This window comes from Dendropsophus ebraccatus, chromosome 9 (assembly GCF_027789765.1).
Source record: "Dendropsophus ebraccatus isolate aDenEbr1 chromosome 9, aDenEbr1.pat, whole genome shotgun sequence".
Lineage (NCBI taxonomy): Eukaryota > Metazoa > Chordata > Amphibia > Anura > Hylidae > Dendropsophus > Dendropsophus ebraccatus.
The window spans coordinates 49,060,430-49,083,448 of NC_091462.1; the positions used below are offsets into that span (position 1 = coordinate 49,060,430).

At 43.6% G+C, this 23,019-nt stretch overlaps 1 protein-coding gene across 11 annotated transcripts in view; it reads right to left on the reverse strand.

Annotated features, from left to right (window-relative positions):
* Window positions 1-23,019, reverse strand: part of UNC80 (unc-80 homolog, NALCN channel complex subunit) — a 127,098-nt gene that overhangs the window by 82,043 nt on the left and 22,036 nt on the right. For 5 of the 11 annotated variants that reach the window (XM_069983229.1, XM_069983230.1, XM_069983227.1 and 2 more), the window contains exons 14-20: window positions 21,995-22,126; window positions 20,108-20,261; window positions 19,755-19,903; window positions 18,707-18,873; window positions 2,831-3,081; window positions 2,414-2,520; window positions 1,198-1,257 (exon numbers count right to left, since the gene is read on the reverse strand). In XM_069983229.1, the coding sequence (XP_069839330.1) occupies window positions 1,198-1,257; window positions 2,414-2,520; window positions 2,831-3,081; window positions 18,707-18,873; window positions 19,755-19,903; window positions 20,108-20,261; window positions 21,995-22,126 (1,020 nt within the window). Of the gene's footprint in view, window positions 1-1,197; window positions 1,258-2,413; window positions 2,521-2,830; window positions 3,082-9,564; window positions 9,664-18,706; window positions 18,874-19,754; window positions 19,904-20,107; window positions 20,262-21,994; window positions 22,127-23,019 lie in introns of all 11 variants that reach the window. The other 6 variants (XM_069983234.1, XM_069983233.1, XM_069983232.1 and 3 more) reach the window with 3 other exon arrangements.

Consider the following 23,019-nt stretch of genomic DNA (forward strand, 5'->3'; position numbering starts at 1 on the left):
ATATATATATATATATATATATAGTTTTGCACATATGGGGTGTTTTTACAGTGGAGTGTTTGGTGACAGTGAGACTGGACCAGCTAATACCTTTATGCACTCATATACATTGTACAGTTAAATTTTATGTATATTGTTGTTGTTATGTTATTGTTTATTATTGTTGTAATGTTTTATATTTTTTAATAAAAGATCTACATTTTAGGAGCTTAACATACAGTATGGCAGCTAACCATCATATTGAGTGGGGCTACATTATAGGAGCTTAACATACAGTTTGGCAGCTAACTACCATATAGAGTGGGGCTACAGTAAAAGAGCCTGAGATACATATATAGGGGGAGATTTATCAAACATGATGTAAAGTGAAACTGGCCCAGTTGCCCTTAGCAACCAATCAGATTCCACCTTTAATTCCTCACAGACTCTTTGGGAAATGAAAGGTGGAATCTGATTGGTTGCTAGGGGCAACTGAGCCAGTTACACTTTACACCATGTTTGATAAATCTCCCCCATAGTAGCTAACTACCATATAGAGTGGGGCTACAGTGTACGGGCATGTCTAGTTTCAATGAAAATAAGCACTAGACCTTTTTTAGTGAAAAAATAATATAAGATCATGTAATATTTTGGAGTAACACCGTAGTGACTACATTTGGGTCATTTTCTGCATACCAGTTTTTATTCAAAAACTCAAAAATACAGCAAATCTGTAAAAAATCATATATGTGTGGGAAATGCCCCAAACAGCTATGTGTCAGAATCATTGCTATGGAGAATACCTCCAGTTTTTGTCTGTACTAATTTCTATACTCTATGCCTAGAGTATGCCTAGGTTGCTATTTTCATAAAAAAAAAAAACGCATGTTGCACGTGCCTTGACCTTGCCAATGTTTAGAAAGTGTCATGATACTCAAAAAATTATATTTACAAAACACAAAATCCACTGTAATCACTTTATAGTTAACATTAAATGTCACCACTTTGCTGCTTACAGCCCGTTTAGATATATTACACAACTCAACATGCAATAAATATAACATAACAATGACACATGTACAAATTCTTTACAATCATGACAGTCTAAGACATTGCATTGTTTAGCTTTGTACATCAATTTAGTAAATCTCTAGAAATACTGTGTATATATGATATATGCTGGGATGCTAGCTAATTTTTTTGAATGAAGCTATTTACCTTTTTATCTGTCTCCCCCATCTCCTGTGCTGGCAAGCTCTTCCTAAAGCCAGCGGCATTCTATGCAAATGAGAAGGAGGAGACAGGTTCAGAAGGCATTCTAGTTATTTTATGAAAAACGACAAATCATGTCAGTCCCCCCACCCAAAAATCTACAATACTTTCAACACGGTAAAGTTCTTAGTGATACACATAAATTGTATGGTATGGCTGAATTAATGAGTGCATAGCTGTCCAGCTGTCCTAAATTCAACTAAATCCGGATTAAACACTCAATGAACACCTAACAGGGTGAGAATAAAAGTGCAGTTCTACACTGGTATACAGTGATTGGATCAATTTAAGTGTCCTCTCTAAGTTGAGTTACAGTATTAGGCTGGGTTCACACTGCGTTTTTGCAATCCGTCTTTTTTTATCCGTTTTTTGCAAAAAACGGATGAAAAAAACGGATGCATTTGTGTGCATCCGTTTTGATCCGTTTTTCCATTGACTTCCATTGTAAAAAAACGAATCAAAAAGGATCCGTTTTTTACGGACACAAAAGTAGTGTCAGCTACGTTTTTGTGTCCGTCAAAAAAATCGGATCCGTTTTTACAATGGCAGTCAATGGAAGAACGGATCAAAACGGATGCACACAAATAAATCGGTTTTTTTCATCCATTTTTTGCAAAAAACGGATTGCAAAAACGCAGTGTGAACCCAGCCTTAGTGAACTGAACATAGTACCCAATTTATGGGCATAAAATGCCAAGAGGTTTATAAAAGATTCTGATTGGAGTTTTCTTAAGAAATGGTCTTGTCTATTAGACTTCTTAAAAGATTAAAGACTGCTGGTAGTAGAAGCTATGGCTGGATCTAACTAGACCTAGTACAGTAACTAACATAATTGTGACTGAAACTGTGCAGCCAACAAATAATAATCTCCCAATGGTCTTTTCTAACCGTTCAAGGAACATAACATAATACTTAATGAAACAAATAAATACATAAATAAACAAACAAACAATACACATAAATTATCCCAGAGACGAGATTTATCCCCCATTTGGTGTATTCTCAACCTGTTAACCTATGTAATTGAAAAACACAAATACACTACATCGGCAACCTAAAAAAAATGATGACAACAAATTATAAATAGTTGAAAGTCAGAATATACAGCCAATAAACAGTATCACACAATGAATTGCTTAGTTACTAGCACAAAAAAAATTACCTTAGAGCTCTGTCTGATAAATGACAAGCGGTCCACAGAGCTGATGTCCAGAAGATCCTCTACGCCATCCGTGAGCCCAGAGAGGGACGAGCGTTTCAACCAATTACCTGTAACAGCGATTGAGAAAGATTGGTACAGTGGTAGTATGCTCAATTGTTTGGCATTTGAATACTGGTGGTTGAAGAGTCCTGGAAAACATGGATATGGCCATAGGCTGTATCCATGTTTTCTTGGACTTCCATAGGCTGTATCCATGTTTTCCCAGACGTCTTAGGGCTGCATCCAACTTCCTCAGCCACTGGTAATCAGATGCCGAGCTATTAGACTAAAGCATGCTTGAGTTACGCTCATCTCTAATAATTTCCATTACTGTTTTACATTTTGGCAACAATATAAACGTGCATTATTATCACCCACCTAGAGGAAGTTTTAGCTTTTTGCGTAGAGATATGCGCCGGGATCTGGATCTTGAACGCTTCTCATTGGTGTTACCGGAATGAGCCGTGGTGCATTCTGAGGTGTCTGGCTCTGACTGACTACTAGTGTCGCTTGCAGCGCTCTGTGATTTGAATACCTTACGCCAGAAATCTTTACGGCCTAATCCTGCACCTTGCATTTGCTCATCACTGCGAGACAGATCAGGATGAACATTTAAATTATCGGCATTGCTGTGGGATAGAAAGACAAAGCAGATGAAGAATTATTTTGTGGACGAGCTACACTGATGGTCCAGTTATATTACATAAAACTGTTATATCAACAGAAATGAGTCAATTTTATCAGGTACAGTACGGAGAAAGTAGCACAAGGCTGCTGTGTTTAGTTAGATTAAATACTGCAGTATGAAGGTTATGGGTGGCAATGTGCAAAATGCTCAAATCAGTAACATGAAGAAGGGTCAAATAAAGAAGTCAGCATTTTCAGCTGTTAGCAAGACGAATCTGCTGTGGCCACTATGACTGACATTTTTGAGAGAACCCTAGTTATGCCCCATGCACATATCCGTGACTATTTTTACAGTTAGCAAATACAAATCAGAAGGTCTTTTAGGTAGTTTCAGGAAACCATCAGTATTACCTGACCATAAACACTAAAGAGAAAAATAAAGCAATACTCACCAGCTGCACAGCTGCAGCGCTGCTCGCACTGGGAGCACATGAGTGATGATACAATACTGGCAGTGGGGTCTTGTAGCCGGAGGCATAACGATCTTTCCATCCAGAAGATTGATTGACAGGGCAGGGAGCCAATGGCTCACTGCCCTGTCAAACACAGCATGGCATTTAACAGTGTTTGGGCTTCTGATTAGTTAGACAGTTAAACCTGAACAGTAAAAGTGCCTAGCGCTGCACTTGCTTGGACCGGGCTGGCTAGAAGCACAAACAGAATTCCTGCTAGTTTCCTGATGGGCATCTGGCGCTGTCTGGAATTCTTTATGTCTCCATAGGGTTCTATGGGGCATTCATGTCAGAATTCTGGAAAATAGGAAAGGATCTATAATTTCCTGATCTATCTTTTGGCATGGACACCCTTCAGGAAAAATCCTGATTGGATTTCTGTGCCTAATACGACTGTATGGATCCAAAAATCTTCCTGATAGGAAATCCGGATAGAATTTCCTGGCATATGCATGGGGCCTTAAAGTGTACCTGTCATAAGGGGCTGCTGTAGGATCAGTGGTGAATTCCACCCTGAGAGCAGAACTTTGGGTCTCCATGATGACAAGCATGCATAAGACCATAATATGTGCAACCTATATTCTGAACCAATGATGGTCGCACACATTATGGCCTTATGCATGTTTGTCTTCACAAAGACCTGAACTTCATATCTTTTGGCATGGACACCCTTTAGGCAAAATCCTGATGCGTTTCTGTGCCTAATAGGACTCTATGGGTCCAGAAATCTTCTGGACAGAATTTCCTGGAGTGTGCATGGGGCAGGATCAGTGGTGAATTCCACACTGAACTTTGGGTCTCCATGATGACAAACATATCTGAGACCATAATATGTGCAACCTATATTATGAACTAATGGGGGTCGCACACATTATGGGCTTAGGCTATGTTCACACTACATGAGGGACCGGCTGTTCCGTGACCTGGCAGGGTAACGGAATGGCCGGTCTCTGCAAAGATCATCCCGGTCTGTACTGCAGTTCCGGACGATGTTTCCGGCTTCAGTGTTCTAATGGGGGCGCATCAGTGCGCGCCCGCATCAGAACTTCACACAGCACACAATGAAGTTTGCAGTCGGAGCCGCTCGATTCATTGTGTGAACTGACAGGTCTTTCTGTGGCCGCAATTCACTGAATTGCGGTTGCAGAAAACTGACATGTCAGTTCTTTGCGGCACCGTATGGGATCCCGGCTGGAGCGTATACGATGTGTATATGCTCCGGCCGGGATCCCATAGCAGATAAGGCAGTGTTCCACACTGTACAAAGTACGGCCGTTGTTGCCGATGTTGCCGATGTTGCCGATGTTGTTGTGGTGATCCGGCAGCAGCCCCTCATGACAGATTCCCTTAACATTGTATGGGCACTAAGACTTGTATTACATTTTCACAAGACCTGATTTATAGTTATATATTTCAAACAGTAATTTCCAATTTCCCTAGGACTTTCTTGTATTAGCTATTATTCCCATTTACGGTATATTTTTTTTAAATATATTAAAACCTTAAATAGCACAAAAATTTCTACAAAAGATAGGTTATTCCAATTATTACCCAGAAAATAATTGAATGCACTGCTGTCCTTCTCAGTTGTGTTAGCATACTTCACCTGTTGGACAGCCTATTTGTTTTAGAGGTCACCAAAAAGGAAGGTGTTCCATGTTATTGCAGTATCCCTTATTTGGAAGGACTAACTGCTAGTATGTCTCATCCTAAGGTAATGCTAAATTACAAGACTTGGCCTGAAGACTTGAGGGAACATTTCAATTAATTATGTGCCAAGAATGTTGAAAAGAACCAGTTAGGGAATAGATACAAGATCATTTGTAAGTCACTTTGAGTGCATTTAAGTCAATCTTTATAACATGTTTGGAATGGCTCAGAAGTAAATCTGATATAACGAGGGTAGCAGTAGTAAAGAAGGCCACATAGAACAAATTGCATGAAGCCTTAGTGGCTGGGGTGGTGTGTGCATTCAACCAAAGGTGTACTGAATGGAAAAGCCTAATGAGTCTAAAATTCAATCTGCACCCACAGAGGTCCAGAAGACATTACATGGTTATATCATAACCATGGTTCAAGTGATGTGGCTACTTACAACACTCTCTTTTGCCCCTTAATGATTGTGTAGAGTGTTGACGATTTGGCTGAAAACAGGAAAAACTATGCAGCTTCAGGCTATGTTCACACTTCGTAAAAGTACGGCTGTTGTTGCCATTGGCACGTGTATGCACATTGCCTTTCCTTCTATGGGATCCCGGCCTGAGCAGATACACATCGTATACGCTGCGGCCGGGATCCCATGCGGTGCTGCAAAGAACTGACCTGTCGGCTCTGGCCGCTTGCTTCATTGTGTGCTATGAGAGTTCTGATGAGGGCGCGCATGTGCTTACAGCATGTGAACATAGCCTTACACTTACACCTGTAAAGTCCACTCAACCACTCCATGCTGGATCATTAGTGTTTATTTTCCTACTATGGTCCATGAAAGATCAGAGAAACATCGGAGAGATAACATCAGAGAAAGTTTCACTCTACATTCCCCTCAAGTCTGTTCAGTGCCCTTCCACACTCTCCACCATCACTGAAGAATGCCTCTCCAAACTACTCTCCATATCACAACACACCACTTGCGCACTTGACCCAATCCAATCCCACCTCATCCTCACCCTTAACTCAGCATTTGTCCCAGAACTAACTCATCTCTATAATCTATGGCTAACTAATGGTATCTTTCCCTCGCCATATAAACATGCAACCATAACACCCATCCTTAAAAAGCTATCCTCGACCTTGCCTCCTTGTCCAGCTACTGCCCCATCTCACTTCTACCCTTTGCCTCAAAACTCCTTAAATGACATATCTACCTTGGACTGTCCTCCCACTTCTTATCCAACCCTCTCTTTGACCTCCATTAATCTGTCTCCCTCTCTCACCACTCCACAAAAACTGTCCTCACCAAAGTGGTTAATGACCTGCTAACTTCCAAAGCCCCACACCAATACTCTTTGTTCCTTTTGCTTGACCTATCTTCTGCCTTTGACACAGTTGGCAATTCTCTCCTCCTACAAACTCTTTCATCCCTTGGTGTCACCAGATTGGCTCTCCTGGATCTCCGCTTCACTCTCTTTTAGTCTCCCACTCCCACACCACCTCCTCTTCTCTCCCTCTTTATGTCTCCCAAGGTTCTATCAGGATCGCAGAGTATTTATCAGCTTTATCTTCCTTCTTCTACTCCTGCTTTCTAAAACTCAACATGGACGAAACCGGACCTCATCTTTCCCCCATCTCACTCCACTCCTCCATCTAATCTGTCCCTGGACCCTGTCCACTTCCTGCCACCTTCACCTCAAAAACAATTCCTGAATCGGCTCTTTTCTCAACCTTGACTCAACGAAACTGCTAGTACATGCTTTCATTATCTCCAGCTTAGACTACTAAAACATCCTCCTCTCTGACTTTCCATCTAACACCCTTCAGTCTATTCTTAATGCTGCAGCCCGACTAATCCACCTCTCCCCTCGACCAGTCTCTTCACTGGCTCCACATTGCCCAACAACTTTATTTTAAATTGTTGACCATGACATACAAGGCCATCCACAATTCTTTGGGTGGAAAGCACATCCGTGGCAGAAAAAAATTCTGCTCAAAAATTCTGCCGTGTGAACAACAGAGCGGAAATTCCATTGAACACAATGGGACATTGCTCTGTATATATTTTACAGGGGGAATTTCTGCTTTAAATTCCTCGCTTGTTCCTCAGTTTGCACATACCCTGTACACATGGCAGAAATACTGTAGATTTGCCACTAAAAATCTGTAGCTTTAGTAAAAGTAATGTAGAGGAATACTAGAGAAAAATCCACTGCTGTCTGCAGGGTTGTGCAGGCTGTACAGGTGATCAGTCAGTGAACAGATGGAAGAGTAAAGCCGATTACTATAGTGCCGCATAAAGATAAATTTGAAAAGTCCTTCACTGAGACTGAACCAGAACCAGGACCGGTCTGCAGTTGCTGACACAAACATTGGCAGCAACAGAAGGTAACCCTTAAGGACTCAGGATGTATAAAAGTAGGCAACTCCTGTGGCACCATAATTTGCAATGTGGCAAGAAAATATGTATGTAAATTTTTTTAAATATTATACTCTGTTTCAGTGCTTCGAATGCTTGCCTTATATATGACATTTCAAACAATATAAGAAATTAAGTAGTAAGAAATCAAGTATAAGTTGAAGAGTATGTTCACACTGAGGAAAAGATGTGGAAATTCCGAGCGGAATCCCCGCCATGGATTCCCCTTGGAATCCCGCCTGCCTCACTGTCTTAATGTTATGTATAGGGTGCCTATGCTCAATTCTTTGAGCGGAGAGCCGCGGAGAACTGAGGCCCCCAATACATAACATTGAGACAGTGAGGCAGGGGAGATCCCAAGTAGAGTCCACAGCGGGGATTCCACTTAGAATTTCTGTAGTGACCCGGTACGGGCCCCTAAGCTTTGTTGCACCTGAGTAAGGTAACTCTCTCAGGCTCACACAAGTTGGATGAGGTGTCTGTTGTACTTAGCGTATTTTCTCACTAGGCGTCACTATTGTGTTTTATGTAACCTGTCTTTGGTACAGGTGAAGTCTTGCAGGGGTTAACTACTGTATGTCACATGTTGCCTTTTATCAACTCACATGTGCTCCCCCTCCTTTCTTCAACTTATCTCTTTCTCTCTCTTACCTGCACACACGCAACCCACCAATCACAGCCAGGCTTAGTTAGTTCCCGGAGGTTAAGACCTAGTTCCTGGTGGGTGGAGTGCAGTTTAGTTCAGTTTAGTTAGTGTGTTGGAGAAGGAGCTAGACAGACAAGTCTCTGGAGAAGCTAAGCCAGGGCCTGGCTTCGGCCAGGTCCTCTGACAGGGACAAAGCTATCAAGTTACAAATTTTCTTCTTATGAATACCAGAACCGCCATGCAGTGCTAAGCTTTCACAAGGGGAGAGAAGCCCAACAGGGAACACCTTGCCCACGCTTTGAACCTCTCTAAACTGTGCAGGGCGGTTAACGCGAAAGTGATAGGAACTGATCCCAGTGGAAAAGAAGTACGGAATGCTATGTATTCCACTGTGCAGCGTAGGACAACAGATAACAAAGCCTGGGACTGATATTACCCACCAAGGATGGGTAGCTCGCAACTAGGGGGCATAAGGCGAGAAAAGTCATCCATGAGTACGAGTATTCTTTGTTCTCTTCTACTACACACCTCTACTGTTCTGGCAGAGTACATTTCTACATTCGTCAGGGCCCTGGCAACTCCTGTCCTCTACTCTCTCTACTGCAAAGCACCTTCTTACTTCAAGCACCTGACCTCTACCTCAGCTGTAAGCACCTGAGTTATTGCAGGACTGTAATAATTGTATTGCACTGGACTTGTTGCCATCAGTATTCTTTTGTTTGCACTATGGTTACTTCCAGTAAACTGTTCTATTTTTCAGACGCACCAGACTCTGGCTTGTCTCTTATGCACCCACACACACATCACTACACTTAGGTTAATTCTCCTTTGAGTGCTGGTGAGGTGCCATGACTGGGGTGGGTCCTAAACCACTCCAGGCTACCATGGCAAGTGCCTAAGTGACCCTAGACCCACTCAGCTACCACACCACATACAAGCTAACCTGGCAGGATTTTACCCCAAACACTCCCTGTGCCTCACCGCATTACCACCTCTCTTCCTCACTGTGAACATACCCGTAGTCGAGAATTCTCTCAGTTGGTCACCTTTTCTACCTTCTAAGAAATATAATCACTATTTCTAATTTTTGAGAGAAAAAACAAAAGCTAATTTAGCATAGTTGGTGGTCCTATTATAGGTTTCAGTGGGGCCCAGGAGCTTTAGGTTACCTAACAATTAACCAGAAAATGAGAATACAGTATCTAGTAAAAGAACACACATAGAGCATGGAAAGTCATAGCAATAGTTGCCTACTTACTGCTCTGGAGTCTGTGGGGGGTGGCTAGAGATGTAACTTCGGCACTCCTCGGGCGCATAGGACACCCGGCCCTTTTCAGGAGCGCTCGCTTCTTCTGGTCTGGGGGTAAAATAGCACCAACCAGAGGGATAAAAAGTCAACCAGTGCCCCACTCCCTTTTAGCTAGCTAGAATGATCTTGGAACTGTTGTTTATACAAAATACTACAAAAGAATCTTGTGTAACCCATATACTGTATAAATGATATATATAAGCCAGGGCAAGCAGTGAAATGGAAGAGCGTGGGAGCAAAAAATCAGCCACATAGCTTTGCAATTAATAAGCGTAAACCTTGCTGTAGCACAAGCACTCAGAGAAAACATACAGTGCATTAAAGCGCCCCATTCTAATGCTGAAAGCTTAATAACCAAATAGAAAACAAATCAAAAACTGTTATAATATGAAAGGCTCAAAGCCCAGTAAAAAAACAATACAGGTCATGTTTACATATTTAGCATCTGGACCAGTCAGTAGACCACACTGACGCATCAGAAGCCTTAAATTATCTCATTAAGAACAATAGAATCAGTATTAGCATCAGATTCCCTCTAGCGTTTTACAACCTTTCCAACCCCAGAACTCCAGGCACCTCTTTTTAGAAATGCAGGGCTAAACCATATGACAAACGTTTACAACAATACCTGATAAACTCCATTACACGTTCTAAGGCTTGGTTTTGGCTGTCCATGCATGATGAAAATTGTAGTTTTGCAACAGCTGGAGAGCTCATCCTAGCGCATCCTAGCTACCACAGAGGCAGGATGGGCAGTTGCTATGGGGCACGTGCAGGAGGGGGGCCCTGGGGAGAAGGTAAGAGCGTGTGTCCTTCTGCTTAACCCCTTATGTACTGCAGTGTGTAAGTGACCCAATGTTTACTTAAATGCTGCAACACAAAAAAGGGTTAACAAGCAGAGGACAGAGATCTCTGCTTCACTGTACTGATAACCTCTGACCTCTGCTTGCCAGCGCAATCAAGTAGAAAAGGAAAATGTGCAAAGCTGTGTGCAGAGGTCAGGGGTTATCAGTGCACCAGAAGTAAAAAAAAAATAAAAAAAATTATATATATACTGCCTACAGACTGGATTGGATTTTTTTTAATTCACTTTTTTATAGACTGGATTGGATTTTTAATGTGAAAAGCTTTAGTTACAAAAAAAGTAAGAAAAACAGGCAAACGTGGTGTGAAGGGCTCACTATGATTTGGGAAGTGGGACAGAACTACTGCCAGAATGCTCCCTTCATAAATTCAGAATGCACCTAATCCAGATGTTTACTATGGTTATACAGTAGAGGCAATAAAGCTTCCTGTAATTTCTCCAATTATTTACACATTTCTGCACACAGAAACAGTACTATCAATCCCGATAGTATATATCACACTTTGACTCTTGTGAAAATGACCATTATTGCTGACATGCAAGCTAAACTGAGACTACATTGTAGAGGAAAATGGTGCTGATAATGATATCCCCTGATAGCCACTTGCTATTTTCTCAGATATTAGAAGCAGCTATTCTGCAGCGTCAGCCATCTAGGAATGGAAGCAGCAGAGATAGTCTCTCTGTTACACAGAGTAGAGAGCAGCCATTGCATCACACAGGGGAAGGTCTGTACAAAGATGAACACTGGGATGTCACCTATAAACCTTTTCAGTGCAAATGTAATTTCATTATAAACCCTTCTGGTGCTGTATCAAGAAACTAGCATTATTCACTAGATGACATACCGTATGTATCTTTTATAATATGCTAGCATGATCTATGGTCCCCAATGAATTAGGACTAGCTGAAGCTAACTGTTGCCACAGACTTTATTACATAACATATAGTCTACTAGTTACTATGTTTGTTCTGTTTTATGCTGTTTTCCTGCAAATAAAATATTTATCAATGTAAAGCAGACCAACTTAGTCAGTGGTAGACTATATGTAATCTGATATAGAAACGTAGAAGAGTGTCGGCAGAAAAAGACCACTGGGTCCATCTAGTCTGCCATTTTAGTATTTCCTTTCTTATTATCTTGGGATAGATATATATTTATCCCAGGCAGGTTTACATTCTGCTATTGTAGATTCATCTGAAAGTTAGTTCCAAGCAACTACTACTACTTTCTCATGTTGCTTCTGATCTTTTCCAAATAACTAAATATGGTGTCCCCTTGTTCTCTAGTTTAGTTTTTTTCTTTTAATTTTAAAGACTTCCCTCTTGAATCATATTTAGTGCTTTAACGTATTTAGGCTATGCTCACACTACTTAAATCTACGGCTGTAGTTCTCGCCGCAGAACTACAGCCGTAGATTTGCGGGGTGGAACATAGCATTGTTTGCTATGGGATCCCGGCCGGAGCGTTCACACATCGTATACGCTCCGGCTGGTTCCCATGTGGCGCCGCAAACAACTGACAGGTCCATTATTTGCGAACGGAATTCAATGAATTCCGTCCGCAGAAGGACCTGGCAGTTCACACAGTGAAGCGAGCGGCTCCGGCCGCTTGCTTCACTCTGTGCTATGGGAAGCTCTGATGCGGGTGTGTGCTGATGCGCCCGCATCAGAGCTCCACGGAGGAAAGATCATCCGGCCGGTACTTAAGTACCGGCCGTGATGATCCGGGCTGAGACCGTCCGTTCCGTGACCCGGCCGGAGTCACGGAACGGTCGGTCTCATCCGTAGTGTGAACATAGCCTTAAAGAGGAAGGTTAGACAACTCTAACCTGCTATTTCCCGATTGAGCAGGAGATAGGAAGGAGAGAAGGGGCGCCTTGTAGTCCAGTAATCCACGTAAAACAAAAGGAGTGAGGATAAGGAGAACAAGTGTATGCTCACCTGGATAAGTTGTGCAAACCATAGGCACAACTCTATCAATCGCTCCAATAGCACCGCTGCCAGCTCAGGGTCATTCACCGCCAAACAGAGAAATGAGGCAATTAGGAAACACAGAGAGACCCAGCAGAGGCCACCTGGGATAGGGATACCCTTCAAGTGAGCCAGGCACCGGTGTAGACATCAGGTGTAGCAATGCATAGGAGTGAACGCATTGTTGCCAATCACCTACACACTAAGCAATCACTCCTATGAATTGCTACACCTGATGTCTACACCGGTGTGTGGCTCACTTGAAGGGTATCCCTGTCCCAGAAGGCCTCTGCTGGGTCTCTCTGTGTTTCCTCTTTGTGTTTCCTCTTGTGCAGGAGGCACCAAGGATGAAGGTAAGTCTCTTACCTTCATCCTCGGCACTGTTCCCGTGCACTTAGTCGTTCAGTCCTAGGTATTGTAAGACCGTTTGGAGCACTGAGTTGCCATTAGGAGCACTGCCCTGCCCCCACAGTGCTGATCCTCCCCCAGCCGCCCCACCCCTTCTAATGATTATCAATGGAGCAGACGGGCCAGATCGTCACTAGGGGTGCATGGAAGTAACCCTAACTGTCTTACCAGACTGAGAGGTAAACGACTAAGTGCGCAAGAACAGCGCAGATCATGGTAAGAGACATACCGTCATCCTTGGTGCTTCCTGGGCAATTGGGACATATAAACAGGTTACATTTTTTTTAACCTGTTGATAGTTCCCCTTTAAAGGTTTTGATCATGTCAAAATCTATAAGCCTTGCTTCAGACGCCATTTTTGTAGCCTGTGTTTGGGCCCATTCTAATTTATCAATATCATTTTGTAGGTGAGGTCTCCAGAACTGGACACAGTTCCAGATATATTGTCACTAGAGCTCTATACAATGGAATCACAATCTCCCTCTTCCTACTGGTTATACCTCTAGCTATGGTACACAGCCCAGCACATGATTTGCTTTTTCTACTGCCTGGCTGCACTGGTGACTCATTTTAAATCTGTCAGAAATCACTACCCCTAAATACTTCTCTTCTGAAGTCTTTGCTAAAACAGGACTGCCGATATGATACTCGAGTAGAGAATGCACTATTTTACATGTGGAAAATTTTAACTGTTGGTTTCATTGTTTGGACCACTTATCTAGAGAAGCGAAATCATTTTTCATATTACTGACACCTCAATCCTATTGTACACTTTTGTGTCATCAGCAAACAGGCAAACCTTTCCTACCAAACCTTCTCCTATGTCACTTACAAACATATTAAAAAGAAAAAGGACCAAATAGCCTATGGCTATACCTTTTAATCATGTTTTAATGTATAACCATGGTGTACAGACAGAGCATGCTGTAAATGCCCCCCTGGAGGTTATGCTGGGTTTAAATCCTCTTCTCAAGGTTTCTAACCACAAATCAGAAGAGTTATATTAATACCCAGTATTATCTAGTATATCTTTCACATGTCATACACAGACAATCAAATTCATTTTAATGCACAAAAGTTCAGGTTTCCCTTTCTATGTGAGACACCAACAATAATTCAATTTCAGTCCTGTTATAACAGGCTTTGTGTCTGGGAATATTATTAGCTTTTCTAACGTTGCATTCAAAGGGTCCACAGGTCAGGTGGTATGGACGTGAGATGGACAATAGTTTGGCACCAAACTTGTTTTTCAATTAATTTTTTTTATCATACGTTATACATTTGTACTTACATCATCACTACTTAATCTATGGTACATGTACTGTATAACACAGTCTTCCATGGGCTTTGACACCTAGTGCTAGACACCTAGGTGCCACTTCTGCACAATAGCATCTGCAGCTGCAACAGCTGGTGAACATGCAGAATATCCAAAAGCCACAGGAGTTTCCAGTCCACTGGTCGAAGAACAAAGCTGAAATCTCTCGATAAACCAACACGGCAAAAAGCACCAAAATGTAATTGTGTTATTTACATTTCATTGGTCTTATTTTTCATTGCTAACCGAAGCGGAAAGCCAGCTTTGCTGAAAGGCACTTCTCTTTCTTTTATGTTTTACAAATGTTTATAGATGGTGCATAAGCAAACTTGCATAGGGTAATCTGTAAGTGAACAGGCAGTGTAGGATGCTCAGCTGAGTGGGTGGATGCAGTCAGTTAAAACTTGAGCTGATTCTATGGTATACGGTATAACAACATAGCTCCCAACCGTCCCGGATTCCGCGGGACAGTCCGGTTTTCGGGGTGCTGTCCCGCGGTCCCGGAACGGCACCCAGTGTCCCGCATTATGTGTGGTCCAACCAAAAAAACAATAAACCAGTAACTCACCTGTCCGCCGGTCCCAGCAGCTCCTCTCCCGGCAGAGCGCGCACTCCCGTCATCCTCCGGGGCGGGCAGCGGGGTATACAGACACTGACTGTGCCGGAAGTGACCTGCAGCCTCTGTCATTAATTACTTCCAGTACAGTCAGTGACTATGTACCCCGCTGCTCGCCCCGAAGGATGACGGGAGTGCGCGCTCTGCTAGGAGAGGAACTGCTGGGACCGGCAGACAGGTGAGTTACTGGTTTATTGTTTTTCTGGTCGGGCCACACAAATGGCTACTATGGCTACTATGTGGGGCGCTATATGGGGGGATTGGCTACTATATAGGGGGATTGGCTACTATGTGGGGCGCTATATGGGGGATTGGATAATATGTGGGGAACTATATGGGGGCATTGGCTACTATGTGGGGCACTATATGGGGGATTGGATAATATGTGGGGCACTATATGGGGGCATTGGCTACTATGTGGGGCACTATATGGGGGAATTGGCTACTATGTGGGGAGCTATATGGGGGATTGGCTACTATGTGGGGCAAATAAGGGGGCATTGGCTATTATGTGGAGCGCTATATGGGGGATTGGATGCTATGTGGAGAGCTATATGGGGTATTGGCTACTATGTGGGGCACTATATGGGGGATTGGCTACTATGTGGGGCGCTATATGGGGGATTGGCTACTATGTGGGGCACTATATGGGGGGATTGGATACTATGTGGGGCACTATATGGGGGATTGGATACTATGTGGGGCACTATGTGGGGGGATTGGCTACTATGTGTGGCACTATATAGGGGATTGGCTACTATGTGGGGCACTATATGGGGGATTAGCTACTATGTGGGGTATATATGGGTGCATTGGCTACTATGTGGGGCACTATATGGGGATTGGCTACTACGTGGGGCACTATATGGGGGGATTGGCTACTATGTGGGGCACTATATGGGGGCATTGGCTACTATGTGGGGCACTATATGGGGGATTGGCTACTACGTGGGGCACTATATGGGGGGATTAGCTACTATGTGTGGCACTATATGGGGGATTTGCTACTATGTGGGGCACTATATGGGGCATTGGCTACTATGTGGGACACTATATGGTGATTGGCTACTATGTGGGGCACTATATGGGGATTGGCTACTATGTGGGGCACTTTATGGGGGCATCGGCTACTATGTGGGGCACTATATGGGGGATTGGCTATTATGTGGGGCACTATATGGGGGATTGGATACTATGTGGGGCACTATATGGGGGGAGTGGATACTATGTGGGGCACTATATGGGGGCATTGGCTACTATGTGGGGCACTATATGGGGGGAGTGGATACTATGTGGGGCATATATGGGGGCATTGGCTACTATGTGGGGCACTATATGGGGGGATTGGCTACTATGTGGGGCACTATATGGGGGGATTGGCTACTATGTGGGGCACTATATGGGGATTGGCTACTATGTGGGGCACTATATGGGGGCATTGGCTACTATGTGGGGCACTATATGGGGGATTGGCTACTACGTGGGGCACTATATGGGGGATTAGCTACTATGTGTGGCACTATATGGGGGATTTGCTACTATGTGGGGCACTATATGGGGCATTGGCTACTATGTGGGGCACTATATGGTGATTGGCTACTATGTGGGGCACTATATGGGGATTGGCTACTATGTGGGGCACTTTATGGGGGCATCGGCTACTATGTGGGGCACTATATGGGGGATTGGCTATTATGTGGGGCACTATATGGGGGATTGGATACTATGTGGGGCACTATATGGGGGGAGTGGATACTATGTGGGGCACTATATGGGGGCATTGGCTACTATGTGGGGCACTATATGGGGGGATTGGCTACTATGTGGGGCATATATGGGGGCATTGGCTACTATGTGGGGCACTATATGGGGGGATTGGCTACTATGTGGGGCACTATATGGGGGGATTGGCTACTATGTGGGGCACTATATGGGGATTGGCTACTATGTGGGGCACTATATGGGGGCATTGGCTACTATGTGGGGCACTATATGGGGGATTGGCTACTACGTGGGGCACTATATGGGGGGATTAGCTACTATGTGTGGCACTATATGGGGGATTTGCTACTATGTGGGGCACTATATGGGGCATTGGCTACTATGTGGGGCACTATATGGTGATTGGCTACTATGTGGGGCACTATATGGGGATTGGCTACTATGTGGGGCACTTTATGGGGGCATCGGCTACTATGTGGGGCACTATATGGGGGATTGGCTATTATGTGGGGCACTATATGGGGGATTGGATACTATGTGGGGCACTATATGGGGGGAGTGGATACTATGTGGGGCACTATATGGGGGCATTGGCTACTATGTGGGGCACTATATGGGGGGATTGGCTACTATGTGGGGCATATATGGGGGCATTGGCTACTATGTGGGGCACTATATGGGGGGATTGGCTACTATGTGGGGCACTATATGGGGGGATTGGCTACTATGTGGGGCACTATATGGGGATTGGCTACTATGTGGGGCACTATATGGGGATTGGCTACTATGTGGGGCACTATATGGGGGCATTGGCTACTATGTGGGGCACTATATGGGGGCATTGGCTACTATGTGGGGCACTATATGGGGGCATCGGCTACTATGTGGGGCACTATATGGGGGATTGGCTATTATGTGGGGCACTATATGGGGGATTGGCTATTATGTGGGGCACTATATGGGGGGATTGGATACTATGTGTGGCACTATATGGGGGGATTGGATACTATGTGGGCCACTATATGGGGGGATTGGATACTATGTGTGGCACTATATAGGGGGTTGGATACTATGTGGGCACTATTGGGGGGATTGGATACTATGTGGGGCACTATAATGGGGGATTGGATACTATATCGGGCATTTTTGGGGGGATTGGATACTATATCGGGCACTATTCAGTCAGCAGCATGTGGTGACTGTAGGGGAGTGGCTATGGAGGGTTGCTATGGGGGTGTAGCTATGGAGGGTTGCTATGGGGGTGTAGCTATGGGGGTGTGGCTATGGAGGATCGCTATGGAGGGTAGCTATGTGGGCGTAGCTATGGGGACTGTGTCGCACATGTCCCTCTTTGTTTTTTGCAAAAGTTGGGAGGTATGCATAACAATATCATTTATATGTGTCATGGCAAACATTTAAAATGGGGCCCCCTTTAACACCGGTAAACAGCCACAATACTAGCCCTAAAGGCTTATTTGCCCATGCCCTCGTCTTCTCTCTGGGATCCAGGATTAGGAAAACATAGTTGCTTTGTTCAAAAACAGCACCCTACCTATCCTCAAAGTCTCTCCAAGAAGCAACAAGAAAAGCTTAAGAATTTAAGGCTTATTGTGCTTGTTATACAAGCAAAATACACAGTGTGAACACAGCTACAGGAGGTGAGCACAGCTGGGTGATGGTTTGTATGTGATGGTCCCTAGCCCTATATGTCAGCTCCTATGCTCCCATTGAATTGGAGGTCAAATACTTTTTTATAATTATGGACACTGTGGGGGAGATTTATTAAACATGGTGTAAAGTGAAACTGGCTCAATTGCCCCTAGCAACCAATCAGATTCCACCTTTCATTTTCTAAAGAGTCTGTGAGGAATGAAAAGTGGAATCTGATTGGTTGCTAGGGACAACTGAGCCAGTTTCACTTAAATCTCCCCTGTATCTCCAAAAAAATGTTTCATTGTGTAACTTCTAGGGAGATTCTGTAATTCAGTTACTCAGCATATGCCAAAAACTCGCTGAAGAAATGCACTGATGTTTCCGCTAGACAAGTCTGGCCCCACAACTGATGTACAAATTCCAGTATTAAGAAAAACAAACCAACCAAATAAAGCAAATTAAGCTGTCAAGCATCAAGCAAGCATAGCTGCAGCAGGTGAGCCGGGTGCTGTTGACAGCTCTGTAATACTCAAACCTTTTGATGGCTGAAGATCTTGGCTCCTGTTGTGAATCATCGGACTTTCTCCCTGGAGTTAGCTTTTCTGCACTGTCCAGCAAGGCACTGAGCGCTACTCGGCGGAATACATTTCCATGAGCCTCTTTGATAAACTGAACTAGCTGACGAATATCACAGTACAATCCCTGAGGAGAATAAACACATGACATGGCAGCATTACCCAGTGACAGGGCGAGAATATTTGCAGAAATCAATAGTACAAGCGAATATAAGAAACTCTGTAATACATTTTATTAGGCAAAAGAGCTTCTTTCTGTACTTACAAGGTTGTTTTCCACCCCCACCCCCCCTCAACTTCTTGGATATTTATTATAAAAAAAAAAAGTGTCTACATGAGCAAAAAGCAGAGTGAAGATCAGTTTGCACTGCTCGGTATAACTTATGGAGAGGGGAGGGGCTGATGAGTGAGCAAGAAGAGGAGGCAAGCAGTCTGTTCGCTGTTTAGACTTTGTGGCCACAGAAGCCGCTGGATTCCAATGTTACATTACTCAGTGCTGGTCTGGGAACATCTGAAGTTTTGCTACAGTGAGTTGGGATTGCAGGATGTTGTTTTTAGTGATTATATAGTATAGAACAGTGATGGCTAACCTTGACACTCCAGCTGTTGCAAAACTACAATTCCCATCATACTGTACCTTGGCAGCCAAAGCCATATCTTTGGTTGTTCAGGCATGATAGGAATTGTAGTTTTACAACAGCTGGAGTTTCAAGGTTAGCCATCACTGGTATAGAGGGTAGTCTGTATTCATACGGCAGCTGAGCATAGGAAAGCAGAAAGAGGGATAGAGGAAAGAACGTTGTGTGAACATAGCCATAGAGTTACCTGAAAATGATAGTTACATGTTAAAGTGACTTAAATTCATGATAAAGTAACATTCTATAAATCAAGCACCCCAACCTGTAATCTTTTACCAGAATGTAGGGGGTTCATGCTCATAGCAATTATTTCTATAAGTCTAAATACCATCTAAAATGACATGTCTTCTAAAGTGACTGAACATCTTACCAGGTTCTCAGGACTGTGCAGCTCATGTGTTGTTGAGGCGCAGCGAGTGATCAGAGACTTAAACATGGAGCTCACTATAATACCTTCCACACCTTGGGCTGTAGACTTATTGTCCATTGTTGCAAAATTATTTCCAAACCCGGCCCTATCTGTAGATACACAGAGACAAGACATTGTAATATCAGCATGAGCAACACAGTGCTGCACACACAGGAATTGTCCTAGTAGAAAACATTGACACTCATCTATATTCTCACAGGTTAAATACATTAGTCAAAGTAAACACAATAAAAATATTATTTCTAGTCAAGATAAAATTTTGTGTAGATATTAGAAATTGAATCTTGATTTACTCTTACTGTCGGTTACCGGCTCCATACAGAATCCCAGGAGTGCATGGAGGAAGTCAACTACATTATTAAGAGAATCCTTATTAACATAGTCTTTCATTGTTTGCCGGAATTGCACTTTATCCAGTTTGTATAGCTTAGTGAGACAGTTTTGTGCCTGCAAAATAAAAGCAAAGGCTGCATTTAGCTACTTCACCATGAGATGGCAGTACAGAATGTATCTGTTCTATCTGACTGCAACCTAATCCAGGCAACCTGCAGGGCACGCTCAATTTCACTGATAATGTAATGATAATGCATTCCCATCTGTACACTATCAGTGCACCTCCCCTCTCAGCTCTGAGGAATTTCTATTTTATAACCAAAGTGGGGGTGGGGGGGGGGTTGCGATGATCAGCCTACACTGAATAATACACTGCTCAAAACATAAAGGGAACACTCAGATAACACATTATAGTTCTGAATGAATGAAATATTGGCATTGTCCTCTTTGTTCTGTACAAGGTTGAATGTGCTGACAACAAAATTACACAAATCTACATGTAAATCAAGATTATTAACCAATGGAGGCCTGGATTTGGAGTCACACACAAAATTAAAGTGGAAAAACACACTCCAGGCTGATCCAGCTTTGATGTAATGTCATAATGAGGCTCAGTATTGTGTATACCTACACTGCCTGGGCATGTTCCTGAGGGATCTCCTCCCAGACCTGGACTAAAGCATCCACCAATTCCTGGACAGTCTGTGGTGCAACGTGATGTTGGTGGATGGAGGAGACATGATGTCCCAGATGTGCTCATTAGGATTCAGATCTGGGGAACGGGCGGGCCAGTCCATAGCTTCAATGCCTTCATCTTGCAGGAACTGCTGACACACTCCCACCACATGAAGTCTAGCATTAAGAGGAATCCAGGGCCAACAGCACCAGCATATGATCTCACAAAGGGTCTGAGGATCTCATCTTGGTACCTAATAGTCAAGCCACCTCTGGCGAGCACATGGAGGGCTGTTCGGCCTTCCAAAGAAATGCCACCCCACACCATTACTGACCCACTGCCAAACCAGTCATGCTGAAGGATGTTGCAGGTAACAGTTTGCTCTCCGTGGCATCTCTAGACTTTGTCACATCTGTCACATGTGCTTAGTGTGAACTTGCTTTCATCTGTGAAGAGCACAGGGCGTCCGCGGCAAATTTGCCAATCCTGGCAAATTCCCTGGCAAATGGCAAGTGTCCTGCACGGTGTTGGGCTGTGAGCACATCCCCCATCTGTGGGCGTCGAGCCCTCATACCATCCTCATGGAGTCGGTTTGTAACCGTCTGTGCAGACACATGCACATTTGTTGCCTCCTGGAGGTCATTTTGCAGCGCTCTGGCAGTGCTCCTCCTGTTCCTCCTTGTACAAAGGCGGAGGTAGCGATCCTGCTGCTGGGTTTTTGCCCTACTACGGCCTCCTCCATGTCTCCTAGTGTACTGGCCTGTTCCTGGTAGCGCCTCCAGTCTGTAGACACTATGCTGACAGGCACAGCAAACCTTCTTGCCACAGCTCGCATTGATGTGCCATCCTGGATGAGCTGCACTACCTGAGCCACTTGTGGGGGTTGTAGAGTTCGTCTCATGCTAACACGAGTGTGAAAGCATCACCAACATTCAAAAGCATACTGAGAAGTGGTCTGTGGTCCCCACCTGCAGAACCACTCCTTTATTGAGTGTGTCTTGCTAATTGCATGTTAAATGGATTGTCAATCAGTGGACAGTGGACAGTTTGATTTCACAGAAGGTTGATTCACTTGAAAGGTATATTGTGTTGTTTAAGTGTTCCTTTTATTTATTTTTTTGAGCAGTGTACATAGAAGTTACAATGCAGCCCTATTCATTCTAAGACAAACCTGATTTCTTAGACGATCTCCAGACAGCCCTCGATGACCCTCACCGCAGCCATATGCACAACCTAATGATTTCACCAGTTTGATAAGCATAGTCAGTGCCAATTTGTGGGTGGTTACTGGGATATTCTCATCCTGTAGAGAGATAAATAAATGATGAATATAGTAAAGATGTGCCGTGATCCTAACACAAATGTATGCAGGAAATGTTAAAGGACCACATGTGCGCAGGTCATGTTACTGTACACGGACATGCACCCATAATATCACCTGACTATATGTGTGCAAGTGCTGATGTTAGAGAAGGACCTGCACAGATAAAGTCACATGACCCACATGACCATATGTGTGCAGGTCCTGATGTTACAAAAGAACCTACTCAGATAAAGTCACATGACCATTTGTGCATAGGTCCTGGTGTTACACAAGAATCTGTGCAGATAAATTCACACGACCATAGGTGTGTTGGTCCTGCAACCACAGAACAGAGTAGCAAGGTTTCATAGAGGTATAATAGGTATGTACTTTTTTGGGGGCCCATACTTCTGGGGGTCTGTATTCTGAGGTCTTGTCCAAGGTTTAGTATGCATGTATTCTATGGTCTGTAGTTATTTAAAAGATTCAACAATAGTGTTACGGTTACGCTGGGTCTTTATTAGGTTTGTGTGTGTGTGTGTGCGTGTATGCTGAACACAGTTTGTGTAAGTATGCTGTATGTGTAAGTATATGTGTGTATATGGTATATATATATATATATATATATATACATATATAATGTATGTGTGTATACAATGTGTATGTGCTGTACATGTGTGTGTATATGCTATATACAGTATGTGTGTTGTAAACAGGGCCGTATTTACCACTAGACACCTGTGGCTAGGGCAGCACCAGGAAACGGGGAAAGAGACAAACTTTTTTTTTTTTTTTTTAGTCTCCCACCTCCCGTTCAGACTTGCCCATTCAGACTTGCCAAGCTGGTGTCTTTCCAGGGGGGTGGGGGGTTTGGTTGTATTGATCTAGTATGG